This window comes from Nyctibius grandis, chromosome 6, assembly GCF_013368605.1.
Source record: "Nyctibius grandis isolate bNycGra1 chromosome 6, bNycGra1.pri, whole genome shotgun sequence".
Classification (NCBI taxonomy): Eukaryota; Metazoa; Chordata; class Aves; order Nyctibiiformes; family Nyctibiidae; genus Nyctibius; species Nyctibius grandis.
Window position 1 is genome coordinate 53,348,980 of NC_090663.1, and position 15,984 is coordinate 53,364,963.

Genomic DNA, 15,984 nt, shown 5'->3' on the forward strand with positions numbered 1-15,984 from the left:
TTTCTCACTATTAGCTGAAATGGAAAATTTTTATTTGAAAAGTATTCTATCCAAAAAAGGAAGCAGGAATATTTACTTCATTAACTCCAGGCAAGATCAAGGCTTTGAACTGCTGTTTATGTAGGCTGAACAATCTACCAGCTCTGGCTTTTTCTGTGAGAGCAGAAGAATATTATCAGCCTCTGGAACTTTCTGCTTGTTCTCTCTACCTATGCGTATTTAATCACTGTTAGGCAGATTGGTGTACCAGGGAGTGATTTTGTAGTGCTTCCTACATATAGAAAACTAATCACACTTAAGATGCACCTACTTATGGGGAAACAGTTGTGGGCAGTCACTGAGGGAGGAGGGAGTCTTTTAAAAAGGTATATTCTTGCCCTGCTGGAAGAGCTCCGACTGTTGCAGTGGTGCTTGTGGCTTTGGTTGTCTGGTTCAGATCCTTTTCCCCTACCTTACTTGATTAGGTAAATCTGATCTCTGGAACATCTAGTGCAAACTTAATTCTAGAATACATTGAAATATTTTGTAGTGTGCTGGAAAGTGAGGTTTATGGTATGTGTGTATATAAACCAGGAGTCAGGCTGTCTTGCTAAGAGGCTGAAACTTCAGTGAGCAAATTCTAAAAGTACTTCTGGGGCAAACAATGAAAAGGCTGAGACAAAAGAGTCTTTCTGAAAAATTAGAGCTTGCATGAAAATAGGATAAAGTCCTTTTACAGTGATGCTTTGTAGTATTCTTTTTGACTAGAGCTGCCTTCTCTCCTCAAAACAAACAAACAAAGTTGATATTGGCAGACCTTGTTCATGCTGCTGCTTTGACGATTTCTTATTGCTGCCTTGAAGCCTGTTTCTGTGAATTGTTCACCTAAGCTGAAGGAAAGTCTGACCCCTAACCATTGTTTCCATTTCATGTTTTACTGGGCATCTGCCCAATTTGGTAGTTGCATCCTGTTACTGTAAGAACTGGGACAGTTTCTGCAGCGTATAGATGCATGAGAACCTGCCTTTTAACAAGCAGATCTGTGTCAAGGAAGTGAGATGTTTGATATGGCTGTCCTCTGTCCCTGATGGACCAAATGGTCATTTCAGCAATAAAGCAAGAAGTGCCTCTGCTAGGAGCCATATTCTAAGCTGTCTGCATGTATAGTCTCTTAGCATATGTTGATGTCCCCAGCAGTTGCTATGATTACTTATCTAATGACAAGGTAATAGAAACATGCAAGCAGGTGCTATGATTTTATTTAGATTATGTCACATTTAGCCGAAGTACCATTTCTTTACTAGAGGGAGCTTTCCTTAGAAACAACCATTTAAGACCATGTGTCTGTATAAATTTTAAAACTGTATCTCCAGGAACTGGCCTGCAGGATTACAATCATAGAATGGTTTGGGTTGGTAGGGACGTTTAAAGATCATGTAGTGCAACTACCCTGCCACTGGCAGGGATAGTTTCCACGAGACCAGGTTGCTCAAAGCCCTGTGCAACCTGACCTTGAACACTTCCAATGATGGAGCATCCACAACTTCTCTGGACAACCTGTTCCAGCCTTGCAGAAGTTCAGGTAGATGATATTGTCATCTTTGTCAATTGATGCAATCACTCCATCATAGAAGGCTAACAAATTAGTCAGGCATGATTTGCCCTTGGTGACTCTGATCAGCTCCCTGTCTTCTGTGTGTTTTGACATGTCTTCCAGGAGGATCTGTTCCATGATTTTACTGGGCACAGAGGTGAGGCCAACTGGTTGGTAGTTCCCAGCGTCCTCCTTTTTTACCCTTTTTAAAAATGGGCATGATGTTTCTCTTTTTCCAGTCCCTGGGGATCTGCCTGACTGCCATGACTTTTCAAATATGATTGAGAATGGCTTGGCAATTACATCAGCCAATTCCCTCAGGACTCTCGGATACATCTAACTGGGTCGCATGGACTTAACATATGTTTGGGTTCCTCAGGTGGTCTTGAACCTTATCTTCACTTACAATGGGAGACAATTCATTCCCCACTCCCTGCCTGGAGGTTCAGGGGCTTGAGAGATGTGGGAAGAGAAATTACCATTGAAAACTGAGGCAAAAAAAAATGTTGAGTACCTCAGCCTTCTCTGTATCGGTTGTCACTAGTTCTCATGTCTTATTTATCAAGGGGGGCATGTTTTCTTTAATCTTCCTTTTCTAGCCAATGTTGCTGTAGGAGCCCTTATTTACATCCCGTGCCAAATTCAACTCCAACTGTGCCTTAGCTTTCCTGATCCCATCCCTATATATCCAGACAGCATCCCTATATTCTTCCCTGGATACATGTCCCTGGTTCCTCTACCTGTGCATTTCCTTCTTACACTTTAGTTTAACTAGGAGGTCCTTCGTTAGCCATGTTTGTCTCTTGCCTTCCTTGCCTGATTTCTTACATGTGGGAATCAAGAGCTCTTGCACTCTAAGAAAAAAGTCCTTAAAGAGTGGTCAGCTCTGTTCAACTCTGTTGTCCATGAAGGCAGTTTCCCAGGTGGTCCCATCCATTAATTCCGTAAACACCTGAAAGTTTGCTCTCCTAAAATTCAGAGTCCTGACTCTGTTCTTCACCTGGCCCATATCCATCAGGATTGTGAATTCCACCAGGGCATGATCACTGCAGCTCAGGCTGCCACCAATCTTGACATCCTTAATTAGTTCATCTGTGTTGTTAAGCAACAGGTCTAGTAATGCTCCTCCTCTGGTCGTGCTATCACCTGGATTAAGAAATTATCCTCGATGCACTCTGAGAGTCTCCTGGACTGCTCACAGCTTGCTGTGCTGCTTTTCTGGCAGACGTCAGGGTGGTTGAAGTCCCCCAGCAGGATCAGAGCTTGCGAGCACAATGCCTCCTGTAGTTGAAATAAGAACTCTTCATCAACAAGCTCACCCTTGGTCAGGTGGCCTGTAGTAAACACCAGCCATGAGGTTTCCTTTATTGTCTTGGCCCCTAATTTTTACCCATAAGCTCTCAACTTGTTCATTGCTGTTTTTCAAAGACAGCTCTGTAGAGTCAATCCATTTTTTTACACAGGGGGCAACCACCTACTCCTTCTTCCTTGCCTGTGCCTTCTGAACAGTTTCTAGCCATCGATTGCAGCACTCCAGTCGTGTGATCCTTCCCATCATGTTTCAGTGACAGTGATTAGATTGTAGCTTTCCAGCTGTGCAGCAGCTTCCAGCTGCACCAGTTTGCTACCCATGCTGTGTGCATTTGTATAGAGGCACTTCAGCTGGGTGATCAACTCTGTCACCTTTTTAGACCAACACGCCCTAACTCCTTTGAGGTATTTCATAGGTTTTTCCCTCTTGGTTCCTAGTATATCAGCAGTCCCTGGCTTTTCTCTGTTGCTCAAAACTCCATTGCTTTCCCTGGGTACTTGTCTGCTGCTTTCTCCTGCTGTCAAAACTCTCATTTCTGTCTATGCTGTTGGAGAGCACTGTTCTGATTCCCTTTACAATTTTTTGTTTCAGCATAGCAGGGCCTAGTGTTGCTTTTGTAAGCTTCTGTTCATCTACATCATACTACTGCAGTCGGCATATTTGTCTCTTGCTCTGTCTGGCTCCAACAAAGAACAAAACCAACATGCTGGTTCGCTGGGAATAAAACTGTTGTCTGGGGTAATGGGAAACTGGGATGCCCTGAACAAGAGGAGTAGGGAAGGCAAAATGATGGGAAGTGGTTGGAGCTGACATTGACTCACCAGGACTTTGACTGGTAATGTTAGATATACTCTTAACTAGAACAACAAAATGATCCTTTTTAACTCCTGTCACTGGCACATGTTCCTGTACTGTCCTTTCTTGTGCCAACTAGGGTATGCCAAGTTGTTGCATGATGAATTAGATTGGGTAAGTGGTCACTTTTCTAATCTGCCTTGTTGCCTGACCAAATGTTTGCAGCCACCCAAAGAGCGGGCAGCATAGGGCTGGGAATGGCCATTCTGCCATCCTGGTCTAGGTGAAACTGTAGCCTGTGATAGTGCTGTTTGGCAGGGGGGCATCCTTACAATGCTTTGCAGTCCTTCAGTGATTTTTTTTTTTTTTTTTTTTTAAATGGGAGAGGGGATAAAGGCTGCATGCTCTTCTGCTCTCTGCCTTGAAGTGTTGTCTGTTCTCGTCCTACTAGAGATGTTCCTTATTCTGTTGGAGCTTGGTGTTTGGACCCTCCCTTCTCCCCTTCAAGATAAGCACTGTTCTGCGAGGCCTGTTTGTCCCAGGGTTGTTGAGACTAGCTGGACATAATTTCTCAGCTTAGTGAGGTCCTTAGCCTTTGCCTCAGAAAAAGCAGCTCTTGGCCTGAAGGAGTCCACTCCAGTCTGCCATCTGAGCAATAAAACCCTGCAAAGCCACCATGGTAACGCAGGTCTTTGAAGTCTTCAGCTGGAAATCCAGTCTTCTGCAACTTTTCCTTATTTGTCCTACCTGCACCCATAGGGACTTCTACTGTATTTCTCTGTGAATACCCTTAGGGTTTAATTGCTCACTCTGCCTTTATTCTTCCTTTTCGCTTCTTCTGTATGCTCCTTCATGTTTCTCTCTCCTCTACCAAATGCATTCCTATCCTTCTGTCCCTGAACTCCAACCTGGTTATCATCTCTTCTTACCAATAAATCACCTGCAGTGCTCCCAAATATGCCTGGTTATTGCCTCTACCTTATCCTGACTCTGAACTAAATCCTTCCATGTGCTTAGCCTCTCTGCTCCATATTCCTCTCTTGATTCAGCTTTGATGGCTTTCACTATAGAGGGGCAGTCAAGAGCATAGGACCTGCTCCTCTCCTTTTTTCCAACTCCTCTTAGATGAGCTGGCAGTTGTGTTTGAGGCCATGGATGTCATCAGATCAAGTAGTGATATTCAGATCTTTAGAGCTGTGTGCAGCCTCTGTAGTGATACTGCCTCTCACGTTTTCACCTTGTAATTCTGATGACTGATGAGTATAGCCTTTTTCTTAATTATGCAGCCAAGACTGGGATTGCTCACAGAGGTGGAAGTTAATCAGTGATACAGTTGTAGGGGTTAATTTTATTACCTGTATCTCATATATTCAACTTTATGAAGCTGAGAGTAGGGTGCTACAACTTTTAGTTACATGGGATCATTTTGCAAAAAGCATTATGTATCTGGTAACTTGCCAAAATGAAATTATTAGATCTGAATCACAGAAGCATAATTTCTAGGGAAGAAATTGTTGTTCTTGTAACATGAGAAAAGCTTCAAAACCTTAGTGGTTTGATTTACGTGTAGAAGTAGTTCAGGGAGAAGATGCATTTAGCATTGGCTGAAAAAAAAAATAGTAGTTTGGATTCCAGTGTATTTAGATATTTTCAGAATGTGGAGGTAAATAAGCACGTTATATTTCTTGTCCCATGCAGGACACGTTTCCAAGTTATACTAGACTAGTACTGAGGTATGTGTGTTCCTGGGACCTAAGATTAGTGAGAGACTGACCAGCTTTAAAGGTATCCTTTAGAGAGATGGAAGATGGTGCATCCGTTGTGAGTCAAAAGGAGGGCTTTTCCTTAGGCTATTTTCTCTGTACCTTGATACTTTGGGAGTCATGTTCAGAAGGTGAAGTTGAAAAGGGGAGAAGAAAGGATATATACTAAAGCTAAGGTAGCTGGAGGGGACCATGAGCACGAGGCAGTGGAACACAGTGATAAAAGAACTGGTGGGGAGAGAGGAGGCAATGGTAGAGCTATGAGGAACTGAGGACTCTGGAAATGTAATTAAAAGCAGTAGGCAGCTTTAAGTACAGATACTTCTGGCTGGTCTGCCTGTTGTTTTTGCATTTTTCAGTCAACGGTTAAAGGTTTAGTTGTGTCCTTTTTTTGTACTACGTGCATCCGATTTGAAACCAAACGTGAACTTTTCCATCAGCGTTCCCGTAAGTACGTTCAGGAAGCTTGTGGATGTTGGGCCTAGGCAAACTGTAACAGAAATATTCTGATCTTTAATTGTGCTAATATTAGAACAACTAAATTGATTTTTATTCCCATTCTATTCCCATTGTATTTCTGTCTTTCAATCAAAAATATTTTAATTTGGTGCACTTCTAACTGAGACAGTATGAAGGAGGAAGGGCTAAGAACTTGCGTGGTGGTTTGCATGTAGACAAACTCCCTTTTTTTTTTTTTCCCCTTTTCTTCTACTAAACCTTGCTTCTCTCTTGTTGCTGTGTAGCTACCAGGAAAGTTTTTGCCGTACGTTGATGGTGAAAATGTGAAGGCTGAAACTGCCAAAACTAAAAATGTTTGTTCTTGATGGATTTATAATTTGGCAGCCAAATAAGGTAGTGTTGGTTAGCTTCACAGTTCAAAATACCTATGCCAGGAGGCTGTGGGCCAAGTGTTTAATTTGAGGATTCATCCTGCTGTAGCAAGTTGACAGTAATCTGAAATGATTAGTGGTTGTAGTTCATGCTCTGTGCAGTACTGTAACTTTTTTTTTTATTTGGTGGGAAGAATGTGGCCTTTCTTATCTCTAATACTGATCTGGTATAATAGCTGTGTAATTAAAGCATTTCGGATGGTACGTGAAGATCAGAAACGTATGTATTGTATCAGTTGCAGTGAGGGTAAAAATATAATTCCATACCAAGCACAGTCCATGTTTGTTCTATAGTTAAGCTTACAGGACTTTGATGTCCATATACAATATGAAGATTAAATTAAAAGAAGAACTTCTTTAGCCTGTTTGTACAACATGGTCAGTAGGAAAGGCAAGGATAGCCAGGTAATGGTATTGTTGAATATTAAGGGCTCTGCTTGTAGTACAGAAAAATAATACACCCTAATGTCCCCATTGTCCAGAGGAAATAAACCAGCATATCAAAATATGCTAATTAACAAGGTTCCAGGAGTGAGTCTGCGTGCACACCATCCTCATGCTTGCCTGTTAACAGCAGTCTCTTGATAGAAGCTATTGCCATGTTTCCTTTTCAGGCCACTCGGAAACCATCCTCTAAAATTGGTGTGCAGTGTTTGAAATCCAAAATAGTTACAGTTAGCTGGAATGGCTTGTTCTGTTGTGTTTCATTATAAAGGGAATGTTTTTCTCAAACAGGAGATCTATCTTGACGTTTTTAAGCATCCCTGGTGCACTGAAAAGGAAATTTAGAGAGACACCCTGTGTCTAGATCTCGAATACCCTGTGGTTAGAAGAGATTTTGTCTTGGGCTAAAGTGTTAACGGTTTTGAACAAGCAGGAGAACATTCAATTAGAAGCTACCTGTGGTTTGCCGTGTATAAAAGTACAGCTGTGTTACACCAATAGGCTAAACATCAAATGCTGGATTTCTTTTATTAATTCATGTTTGTGACAGCATTACTCCCTTGGACATCTTTTTGTGAGATTATGTACTAAAAAGATATGGAGAAAATAGAATCAAATAGTCAATAAAGGAAATGTAGGAATAAGATTGCCTTTGTGACCTGAATTTACTTCCTTTATTCATCTACATTCTAATACAGTCTTTAATTTATATGATTGGTTTCTTCTCCCAAGATGCTACTGCATTCATTTCACAGGGTAGATCTGTCTCTAGGACTGAATGAGGGAGCTGTCTGCAGGACCATATCCTTGTCTGTTGGAGAGGCTGGAAGGGTTATGACGAGTGGGATGAGTGATTACAGAGATAAGAAGGATAAGTTTCATGGTTACAGCCATTGAGTTCTGACAGGTTTTTTTTCTGGCCATTTCAAGTGCATGTTCCACGGGCAGTCACTAATTCAGGGTTTTTGCAGGCAACCAGCTTAAGCACTGTTAGTCAATTTTTAAATGTATTTCGCTAGGTTTTTAAAAAACCTAAAAACCTAACAGAAATTGTATGTTGTAAGTCATGCCAAAACCCTTCATGGTTCATTAACATGACTGAACAGGTTAGATACACTGCGTAATCCTTTGTCATTTTAGCCAGGAGATGAGCTGAAAGGAGTATTGTGTTGTCATCTTCTCTGTGTGTGTGTGCCAGCAGAAGTAGCAGGAGAGCGCTCCTGGTTGGTTTGCACAGGACTGAAGAATTAAGAGACTTGAAAAATCTGTTCTTCTGTTTTAGCATTGGGCTCAGGCAGTTGCAGATCTCTTTGACATCTCCATGCCTGTTACCTCTCATTTTTCAAAGTCACCTTTCTTACACCTTAACCTGCCTCAGCTTGGCTTCACATGCTAGTCCAAACCTTCAAACTCTGGTCACATCCCAGTCATTCCTCTCTCCTGGTCTTTCTTCCCTGGACTTTTTATCTGAGCTGTTATCTCTTCCCCTGCCACATCTTCTTGTTCAGTTCTCTCCCCTAGCTCTTTGTCTCAGACTTTTTGCCATGTTAATCCTTCACTGACTTCTCATCCAGTCTGTGCTGGTTCATCATTTTGTACTGCCTGCTTTCTCTTGGCAGACACTTAATTGCTGGTTCCCTCTTTTAGGGTCCTGCTCTTACCCTGATGCATTTTGGGACAAATGGCTTCCCTCTCCTCCGAAATATAGATTCACTAGCAGGGTCCAAGAGAACAGAGATAGGACATACTGAACGTGTCTTTCCATACTTACTTTCTGTACTGCCTACTGTGTTTAAAAAGCTGCAAAAAGTCCTGTTCACCACCTCCTGCTGGAGTGTGCTTGACTGGCTTGTGAGGGTGGCTCAGAGTCAAACCTGTCTGTGAGTAAGATCTCTGAGGGGGTGGTAGCATGTATGGCACAGATGGCATCTTCAGAAACACAGGTGCCAGATCTTAACAAGTTTCTGTGAGCACGTGCTAGCTGAATTATTTCTTTTCCATTTTGGTGTCTTTGTCTTAACGTAGGGCGGGGGGAAAAAACCACCACCAAACAAAAAACCTCCTAGGAAAAGCCCAATCTGCCTACTTCAGTCTTCTTTCAAAAATCATCGTTCAATTGCATCTTCTTGGCAAAGTATAAAATAAGTCAATTTACTTCATTAAAACACCAAACTTCTGCAAAAATTCAGCTTAGCGCAGGCATGTAGCATAGCATCCTGTAAGTGGAAATATGTAAAATTTGGCAATGTTAAAAGCATTTGAAGTCGGAATTGTATAAGAAAAGAGATTTGAATAAAAACAATACTATCAAACTTTTTTTCTAAATTACAATTTTATTTCTGAAAAGCCTTTTGCTGATTAAAATGATATATGTAGTATTGATAATTACTTTTTTTCTGGATTGGGTTATGTTTTTTTTCTGGAGAATCCTGTCTATGAAGTGGGTTTGGACCCTTAGTTACAAAAAGTGTTTGCAAGTATTTCTTTGTTTTGACTCCTTCAGTCTGACTGTATCTGAACAGACGTGGTTACATGAGCAACCAGAAATGTCTGCTGCTTTTTGTTATTTATTTCCTTGATATTGAATCTGTGCATCTCTGTATGCAGTCCTGTTATTCACACTTGTGCAAAGTAAGTGTGTAACTGTCCCTCTGAATTTGTAGATGATGTGCTTATTTTGCGCAACGCTTGCGGAAATGGAGAATTGGGGCACTTTTTGTCAGACCTCTAACGTTGCGGTGGACTTTGTTTTCCAATTCTGTCAAAAATACCTTGATCTTGAGAGGGGGTGGTCTGAATTGCATTATTATGTTGTTTCTGATCAAAACAGTTTACAGGTGAAATAGTGGGGGGTTTTTTGTGAGCTTTTCTAGATGGTAATTTACTGTATCAGTGCCTTCCTAGCCATATGGTTGCATATTGCATTCCGAGTATCTTTATGTACTTGAATTTTTATGTGTTAATAGGCTTAGTAGGAAAGAGAGATACTAGTGGGAATAGTAGCCTCTGAACATCCAGACTGCAGGATAACAGGTTACACATCTTACCCTATTTGTTACACTTCTTGAAGGCGAGCCAGTATACTGTGGTTAAGATTTTGTGCACAAGTCACGAGCCACTGAAAGGCTGGAGTATTACCGATTTGCAGAGGCGGGGTGACTTGGATATTCGGCAGGAAAAGGAACAGGAGTGGTAACAAGCAGCAGCAGTGGTAAAGGCAAGAGCAGGTTCCACAGTTAGCAGACTTCCCAGTGTGAGTCAGTGAATGCACAGCTTCCCAGTCAGCTGTCAGAAGGAACCCAAAACTGAGTATTGCAAAAGATTCAGGGCTCATGTTTATTATGTGAAGTCATGTGATCTTACTATATCTTAACTTGTCAACTTAGCTTTACTCTGGAGAAGATCCTTTGCTGCAGTGCTTAACAAAAAAAAAAAAGGGGGGAAAAAATCCAGAAGGAAAAATAAAGAAAATTGTGCAATGTGTGTTTATGCCTACATCATGCCGAGGAGACACTTAACAGTAAATAATCTGTGCATCCCTGAGGTAAGATACTGTTTCTGCTTTCCCTGCACAGTGCTGCTGCAGCACGGAGCCGATCCAAACATTCGGAACACTGATGGGAAATCTGCGCTGGATCTAGCAGACCCTTCGGCAAAAGCTGTACTCACGGGTAAGATGCGTACATCTGTCGGCAGCATTACCTGTAGTTCCTTTTGTGTGTATAAGTTCAGTATCTTAAGAGCCTTCTGCCTTTTTGGATTTTCTGTTGTGTAAGAGCATTTTAAAACTGTCTTTTACCAGATTTCATATCAATGTAACTGTCGTTAATCTGCTGTGCTGCTATACGTTTGCTTATTCTACTTATGCTAATACTGTAATTTTCTGTCATAACATCACTCATTATTCACTGTGTTTCTGTAGTTTTTCCTTTTTAATTGCTACCCGATATACAGATTGAATAGGAGCCCGCAACCCATGCAAAAAAAGAAGAAAAAAAAAAATCGGATCAATTGTTTTAAGACCTTCACTGTTCAGCAAGCAAGGACGTTTGTATAACTGTAAAAGTACCTGTGATCTTAAAGACAACCTGCTAATGATTGCAGAGATCAATAGTTACATTATATTTTGCTGAAGATTTGCACCCTTCCCTTCCCTTCCCTATTAGTCATTTTAGGTAGAACTCTTTCTCACCCATCAATTTTTTTTTCCTTTTTAGGGGCTATTAGCTGCCAAACAATGTTTCATGAAAATATTTTACAGATACAACTTGGGTTTTACACAGCTTTATTTTTTAATAGAACTGTTGTAGCATACCAGTAAGCATTAAAAGTATAATATAGTAGCCTGCCAAACCTGTATCAAGAAATACATGGTCCTCTGTGCTGATTTTGACATCTAGGAAATAATGTTTAGAACAAAGTAATGTTGGATTTTAAAAAATACACAATTAGATTTATAGAAAGGGATTCAGCATCTGAGCTTCATTTGAAGAAACAGCTATTTTTATTCTTTTGCCTTTATTTCCCCTATTCTCTCTCTCTCTCTTTATTGACAGCTTAATTTATAGGTTACGTGCTATGCAACACCCATACTCTTTCTTCAGATTATGTTCAGAGCACACCAGCTCCTTTCACTTTGTCAGGAACATTTCCTCATCTTCTTTTTCCAGTGCACTGACTGCTATACATAATTATCTACAGTGATTTGAGAGTGCCTTTGCAACGATGCACTTTAAATACATATGACTTAGTTTAATTACTCAGTGTCAAATTTAAACACATTCCTACAGTGTTAACACCAATGTTAGCTGCTAAGCAGGTTACTCTGACTTTTGACAGTTAATGGGTACAGTTGTACAGACGCTGAGTATGGAAAGGGCGTCAGGGAGTCAAAGTACCTCAAAGGTGTTAATGGATATTTGGCACTTAGTTGTGAGGAACTTGGTATGCCTACGGTTTGGGGGTTCCAGGCCCCGGGCTGCTTTTCAGGCTGTGCTCAAAGATGAACTTCAGAGGATGGTAGAAGACTTAGGAAGGTCTGTGATGGTGACTTCATGTCTGCTCCACTAAGTCCTCTGAGCACTAGATTACCACCTCATGCTTTAGGCAATGCAGAGGGCAACGTGTCATAGCAAACAAGTGGAGATGGGATAGAAGCAGCCCTCTGAGAATGTCCTGTCGAGTGCAGCAAGTGCCCAGTGTCCCTGGCCTCACCCCTAAAGACTCACACACAAGCATACAGTGACTGCAAGCTTCTGCAACCAATGGATGTTACCAGGTTGTGCATATAAACACACATGCACAAAACCACTTCTGCTGCTATTTGGATGTTTTATTGCTCACAGAGAGGTAATTTTTGTATGTGTTTATTCTTCCTGGAAGGAATATCAGCTTTTGGTTTTATCAGCTTTGTCCTCAAGGTGGCTCTTGGCTACGCTGGGCTCTCTCTGTGGTGTGCATCTGAGCTCCAAGCTGTGTAAACAGGATTTGATTCAGGCTTTAGCTTCTGTATGATTGACAATAACTGAAAAAGCTGACACTGGATGCCATTTAAAAATGGAAGCTTTCTATTAAGAGCTTAATTTTTCTGGATGCTGCCCTGCTCTTTAGTATCTCTGTTAGGCTGCTACTTTCTCATGCATTTTCTGCATGTTGTTACCTTCAGGTCTTTCTTCATCCCTCAGGAAGAAGGGGGCTTAAGGGATTTCTTAGGAACTATATGGCTTGGGATAATCTTTAGCTACAGCAATGCTTTGCAATTAGGTGCATCAGGATTTAAAGGTATTACTGGATTAAGGATGAGTAGGATGTATTAGCTTAATTTTCAGTATTTAATGTTGAATGGTGGGATTTCAGAAACACTCATATTTAGAGCTTTTAAAAGTGGAGTGATTCTGAAAGCACAATCTGTAATTGTTACTGTATTTGCATCTTTAAACAGCACGCATGTCAAGGCTGTTCTCATGATGTTATTTTGGGTTCCTTTTTCTATCAGTGTCTATGACCATAATAGACTTTTCCACAGTGCTGCTGTATTGATTGTTGGAGAACAAGGTTCGTCTTACTACTTTCTTTTGACCAAGTGTTTGCATAAGTTCATGCATTGATGTTAATCACTTTGCAAATGTACTGTGACTATAGTCTCTCTTTGACCTCCAACTTAGCAAAAGTGAACAGAAAACTTGTTGGTAATTGCTTAAATCCTTTCAACTTGACAAAGAATTCTGTATGTGTTTTAAAAGGGACATTTCTGGTGCGTAAAAAGCATTTCTGGTGTTCCGGCAGCAAATGCTGACTCCACGATGATTTGTTCTTTTCTGTCTTCCAGTCTAGAATAATGTATAGTATCTTTTTCTCCTGAATTACAGAAAGGATATATAATGCAGTAGTTTCTGGGATGAATTCCAGCCATTTTCTTGCAATGTTCTCTTAAAATGTGTGTTTTATAAAGGATACATAATGCAAATGAAAGGCTAATATTTTGATGGAAATGGACTTTGAAAATTTCCTTGTAGATTAAAGTGAACTTTATAGAAATTAAACACCCAGTTCCAGCTTCTTAAAAAAAAAAAAAAGTTATGTAATTGTGGAATCTGCTTTTTACTACTTAAACAGGAAAGCGGTCTTTTTTTTTCCCCCTTCTGCAGGATAAGCAGCGTTTGTGTGAGCCAAGCACTTCATGACTGAGAGGGTGAATATTTTTTTTTCATCTTCCTTAGCATCCCTTACTGTTCCTGAATCAGGCTGTCAAAAAAGGATTGTAATCCTCTTTTCTCTAGGCTGAAATGCTAGTACAGACTCCAAAAAACATATTGCATCTAAAAAACAGAGCTGTTATGCACATCAGATTAATATCCTAGTTAATTTTATTTTAGTTTAATTGCCTTTGGGGTGTGTGGTTTCTGAGATGGGGCCTCATCTTTGTTGCTATACTGTGGGACGCCCATCCAGAATAGGGCTTTCGGGAGCTTTTGCACTGCAAGTCATATTAGTCTTCATTATTCTCTTACTCTGCTTATTGCCTCTTTAAACATCAATATCCTTTTACGTCTTTCCTGTACAGTATATGAAAAGCCAACAATATTGTTAATGATTTATGTGAATAATTGATTTTGATTTTTCACACAGTGATTTTTTTGCCACTTTCCCATATTATCTGCTATTTGGAAATGCTTTCTCTACATGAATGTAGAGAAAGTTTTTTGTACTTCAGCAGTTTCCAAAGCTGTTAGTAGGAGCTGAAGGCACTTTGGTTGGATAATATGTTCTTGACTGCTCCATGCCACTGTTTTGCAAGGTAGGTTTTGGTTGATTTCAGGGATTACTCCCTTGAAACAGGTCAAAATGAAAAAAGTTTGGAAACTGCGTCATCTCCAGATTAAAGGAAGATTTCTTGGGTACAAAACAATGTCTTGTTTAAGTTTGAAAATTGATTCTATTAACAAACAAGACTCTGATCTTCCTACTTAATATGGAAATAATGACTTTTATAAACTAAGTGCTTAGGTCCTATTGAGCATTTGTCACTTCTGTTTTTTAGATGTGAAGGACAGCTCGATGAGTGAAAGTACAGCTGGGCTAAGGTTACCAGAAGTGTTAATGAGGATTAATGTTTTCATCTATTTGTTATGTCAACTTTTTAATTTAGTTAGGGGGCGTAGTCCATTTATTGAAATATATTTGCACAATTTTTTTAAAGTGAACTTCCATCTATGCATAATTTGCCTGCAAAGAAGGGAAAAATCTGATATTTCACTACAAAAATTTTACTGAACTTTAGAGAATAGAAGATGGATCCTTGGTACAACTGATCCATTTTAAAATTAGCAGGAAGAGAAGAAATTATTTTAGTGTGTGTTAGTTTTATTTTTACTGTGACACCTTTACAGCTTGGCCGTCTCAAATCCCAAACTCTTTCCTTCTGGGCTGGTGTTTTTTCCTCTCAGGTACTCTTAGGATTTTGAAGGCATTCTGAATAGACACTAGCACTTCCTTTTGGGAGGTGCTAACCTCCTCCCCTCTTCCTTTTGTTGACCTGATTCTTATATAGTGTACCCCAAAATCAGATCATTTGGACAAGGTGTAACTTCTGTCTTTAAGAAACTATATAATAAATGTTAGTGCAAAAGGAGAAGTCTTTTAATGGTAAGGAGGGCAGGTGCTGCTAGAATGGTTTGGGCCATCCGTTTATCTGGGTCGTCATCCTTTCTGATGGTGACACCAGGGTCTGCTGCCTTGAAGTGCAAGAAACAGGATCACAGAATGGTTAGGGTTGGAAGGGACCTCAGGAGATCATCTAGTCCAACCCGCTGCCAAAGCAGGTTCACCTAGAGCATGTTGCACAGGGTCATGTCCAGGCGGGTTTTGAGTATCTCAGAGAAGGAGACTCCACAAGCTCCCTGGGCAGCTTGTTCCAGTGCTCTGTCACCCTCAAAGTAAAGAAGTTCCTCCTCATATTCAGATGGAACTTCCCAAGTTTCAGTTTGTGCCTGTTGCCACTCGTCCTGTCACTGGGTACTACTGAGAAGACTTTAGCCCCATCCTCTTGACCCCCAACGCTGAGGTATTTGTAAGCATTGATAAGATCCCCCCTCAGTCTTCCCTTCTCCAGACTGAACAGACCCAGCTCCCTCAGCCTTTCCTCATAAGAGAGATGCTCCAGTCCTCTGATCATCTTTGTAGCCCTCTGCTGGACTCTCTCCAGTAGTTCCATGTCTTTCTTGAACTGGGGGGCCCAGAACTGCACACAGTACTCCAGATGTGGCCTCACTAGGTCAGTGTAGAGGGGGAGGATAACTTCCCTTGACCTGCTGGCCACACTCTTTCTAATGCACCCCAGGATACCATTGGCCTTCTTGGCCACAAGGGCACATTGTTGGCTCATGGTGAACTTCTTGTCCACTAGAAACCCAGCAGTTGAGGAATATCCTCACCCTGCAGAAACTTTCACTTTATTTCATATAGGCTGTGGGCATTTATCTTGAAGCAGGAGGTCTGAAGGGCCTTTTCCAGCACTTGTGGTTTGAATATATGTTTTTGTGATTGTTATTTGTTTAGAATTCAGGTAGGTCTACTTTCCTCATTTTTACCAAGGCCTTCTCAGGAGGAAACAAGCCATGTGCCCTAGTTCACTGGTGTGTGTGTGATGTGATACTTTTTACGTTTAGAGTCCATGGTGATACTTCACATCTACTCTCTGGAGAATTA

General features: G+C 40.8%; 1 protein-coding gene across 1 annotated transcript in view; it reads left to right on the plus strand.

The window, feature by feature from the left end:
* The window catches only part of TNKS (tankyrase), a 148,241-nt gene that overhangs the window by 25,458 nt on the left and 106,799 nt on the right, over window positions 1–15,984 (plus strand). Inside the window, exon 3 of the mRNA XM_068402666.1 lies at window positions 10,353–10,448. Coding sequence (XP_068258767.1) covers window positions 10,353–10,448 — 96 coding nt within the window. The remainder of the gene's footprint in view (window positions 1–10,352; window positions 10,449–15,984) is intronic.